The 3087-nt window shown below is 36.1% G+C and overlaps 1 protein-coding gene across 2 annotated transcripts in view; it reads left to right on the top strand.

Annotated features, from left to right (window-relative positions):
* Positions 1–3087, top strand: part of LOC110053380 (xylosyl- and glucuronyltransferase LARGE1-like) — a 34574-nt gene continuing 31487 nt past the window's right edge. The window contains exon 1 of one of the 2 annotated variants that reach the window (XM_089289553.1): positions 1–350. In XM_089289553.1, coding sequence (XP_089145679.1) covers positions 233–350 — 118 coding nt within the window. In that variant the 5' untranslated portion in view covers positions 1–232. The remainder of the gene's footprint in view (positions 351–3087) is intronic. The other variant, XM_089289552.1, reaches the window with a different exon arrangement.

The following is a 3087-nucleotide window of genomic DNA, read 5'->3' as shown; positions in this document are numbered from 1 at the left end:
CGCGCCCGCGACATTCGAGATGACAGTGAGTCGATCGAAACTCAATGGGAATTGTATTCAAGGATTTGTGTGACTCTTTCTTCCTCAATTACTGTTTTCTTATGGCTTATTCAGTCACTCGACGTTCAACATACTAAGTGGATGATGCCAGTGAAGCTTGACGGAGAGTTTACATTTGAAAACATGTTCAATATCGTGCTTTGTGGCGAGGATAAGGTTGTCTTTAGATAGCATGCTGACCGCCAGTATGGGATTCGTAAAAATTCGGACGATAGCTTTTCTGTTATCGTTGTCTCTTAGCTCGTCTCTTGTGCTATGGTGGATAACCCCGGCGGACTACTCTTTTAAAGGTAACAAAATTTATTCTTTCTCTATAGCTCTTGATATAATCGCACAAATTTTGAGGATAGTTCTGTGTATCAAAGCATCTACACTGTCAGTGTACACTCTTCAAAAGTCGAAAACTCTATGCGAATTAGATATATACAACCTAAGTAATTTCCCCAGTCTAGACTGTTCTGGAATTTATGTTCGAAGTTGTTCCAGCATCAATCTGTCGGGCTTTGAATTTAATTAATAAGCTTTTGTTTTCACCAGTCGGTTTTTTCCCTCAACCCATACGAACAGTTGACAGTTCTACTTCAAATGAATTTTTATCTTTACTTTGTCGAAACAAAAAAGTTATTTATATTTTCAAAATTATCTTTGTAGTGGTACGTGGTGACATTTGACATGTGTTATCATTCATGCGTTTATAATCGTTAGCCATCTGTACAGTATTAGCTTATTCTGTTATTGTGATTGCGTCCTCATTTTCTCTTAGAGCTTATAAAAAAGATGTTATCTGGATTTATATCAAATTTACGTTGATTAAAATGCAGGGAATGTGCTAGATTTGACACTTGATGACAAGCTTTTATCAAAAATGTTTTTTTTCCTGACTGTATGTTTTTTTTCCTGACTGTAGTTAAATAATTAATTTTCTAAAATCTTCACGTTGTTAAGGTGGCAAACAAAGTTACATTTCAGGGGTTTCATTGGACATTTCAGTGGGAAGACAACAGGCAGGCAAAAGTTTTCAAACTGAATGTCTTTACTATGGGAAAAAATTTCATCTAAATGCTAAAAAAGTAGGTGGGTACATGTACATGCACATTCATTCTCACAACGAGTCAATTTGTCCTGGGCTGGGCATTTTACAGTAAAACATTTAAAACAAGATGATTCAACATATAACAACAACAGCAGGAAACTTAATATGCCTGCTTTTAAGCAATCAGTGGCTTAGTACAAATAATAGATGATGGCTTTGTAATGATTTTGTTTTTGCTTGTCAAACTTTGTAAATGGAGAATTTCTATTCAATGTGGGAATTAATGATAACTCTATCTATGCTAACAAACAATTCATTAACTTAGAATTGATTGATATCCATGATATCTATTGGTTTTATACCTAGCTCCTATTTTTAGGGTTTCAAAAAGGTGCTGGATTGACAAGGTGGCTTTTAAACATCCAGCAGAAGTAATTACTTATGTTAATAATACCTGATAATCAAGCCCTGCTATTCAAATTTGGCTAGCTCTGCTGTCTACTATTGCACCTGTGTTGGATCGCAATGAACCATCGGTTCCCTCTTTGCTCCAATATCAGTCAACTTGGTGCTTCTTTTCAATTCATTCTTGGAAAATGCCAGAATACAAATTGAAGCCAAACATTCAGGGCAATTTTCAAGCAGCTGTTAGTTTCATTTTGTAAATACAGTTTTTACTGAATAGAGTATTGTAAAAGTGAAACCTCCTTGTAGGTATGCAAGTTTAAATTCCTTGTATTTCATTGCATAGGAATTTATATGCGAGTTTAAAAGTTCAATTCATATCTTAAGCAATCCTGTTTTAAAAAATAATGAAGTTGTGATGTCTGTTGTCTGAACTACTGAGCAGTGTATTGATCAGCAATGTCTGTGGTGGGTGACCAGTCATATTTGAAATGGACGTGTTCTGCCCATGTGGTAAACTTTAATATCTTTGAGGTACAAATGAATGATACTAGCAAACAGGCTTTTAGCCTGATGGGCATCCAGGCATCATGTGGATGGCCACTTATTAAAGAAAATCGTTTTATTGTTCTTATGTTGCCTTATACATTGTTCATTTGAGCAGGCCCTATAGCACATTTGGATGCCCACTTTTCAAATCCTGGCTAAAAGCCTGCTAGCAAATGTTAGGTGGATTCCCCACTAGAGGAATGTGAAACCTTCACCATATGTGGGACTGACTTATTAACATTTGCCATTGTTTCAATTGCTCTGTGTCTGTTTTCTGTGGAGTTAAATCAGCTAGGGTCCTGTATGAAATGTTTTAACCTTGTAGGTCAGAAATTACCCTGTGAAACAGAGATTCTGTTCTCTTTCTGCTCAGTGAGAGACTTATTTGATTTGCTGCTGTCCACAACCAAGGATGAGTAAGTTGAAAATACTGGGTTTTGGGAAGTTTTAACTGATGGTAACTTATATGTGATAGATTGGATTCAAAAGGCTGTCTGTTTACAAGACTGCTGACAATTTCTGCTGCTCTGAGATTGGCTACAAAATTGCAGTTGACAACACTGCATTGTCATGGGTTCATCAAAAGTTTCAAATGACAAAACATGACACATGCTGGTGTAGTTAGCAACATGCTGATGTAGTTCAAACATGCACAATAGAGAATTGAGTGGTTGTGAGCAGAAGTTCCTTCTTGTCTTTCACCGAGCAGAAAGAGGAAGGAGTCTCTATCTAGCAAGGTAGTCTGGGAAATGATTAAATTAAGAATGTGTTTTCCAGTCAGGCACCAAGTTTCCTGATTGGTTAATGGTAGTTTATTTTTTAGAGACTAAATTACAGTACACCTGTATGCTGTTCTCTTTCATGTACATGATGTACTCTTGATATAGACTGGATGAAATTAAATAACTACAGTAGACAAATTAGAGGTCTAGAAGAATTTGACTAGCTTGACTTTATAATTACAACTGATTTCTACAGGATATATTCTCTTCCTTTGAATCCATGCCAAATGTAGAGCCTTACACAAAGTTTTAACGTGT

This window comes from Orbicella faveolata, unplaced genomic scaffold (genome assembly GCF_042242905.1).
Source record: "Orbicella faveolata isolate gen_17 unplaced genomic scaffold, um_ofav_v1 contig_2, whole genome shotgun sequence".
Taxonomy (NCBI): domain Eukaryota; kingdom Metazoa; phylum Cnidaria; class Anthozoa; order Scleractinia; family Merulinidae; genus Orbicella; species Orbicella faveolata.
This window is presented reverse-complemented; position numbering and strand designations above follow the sequence as displayed.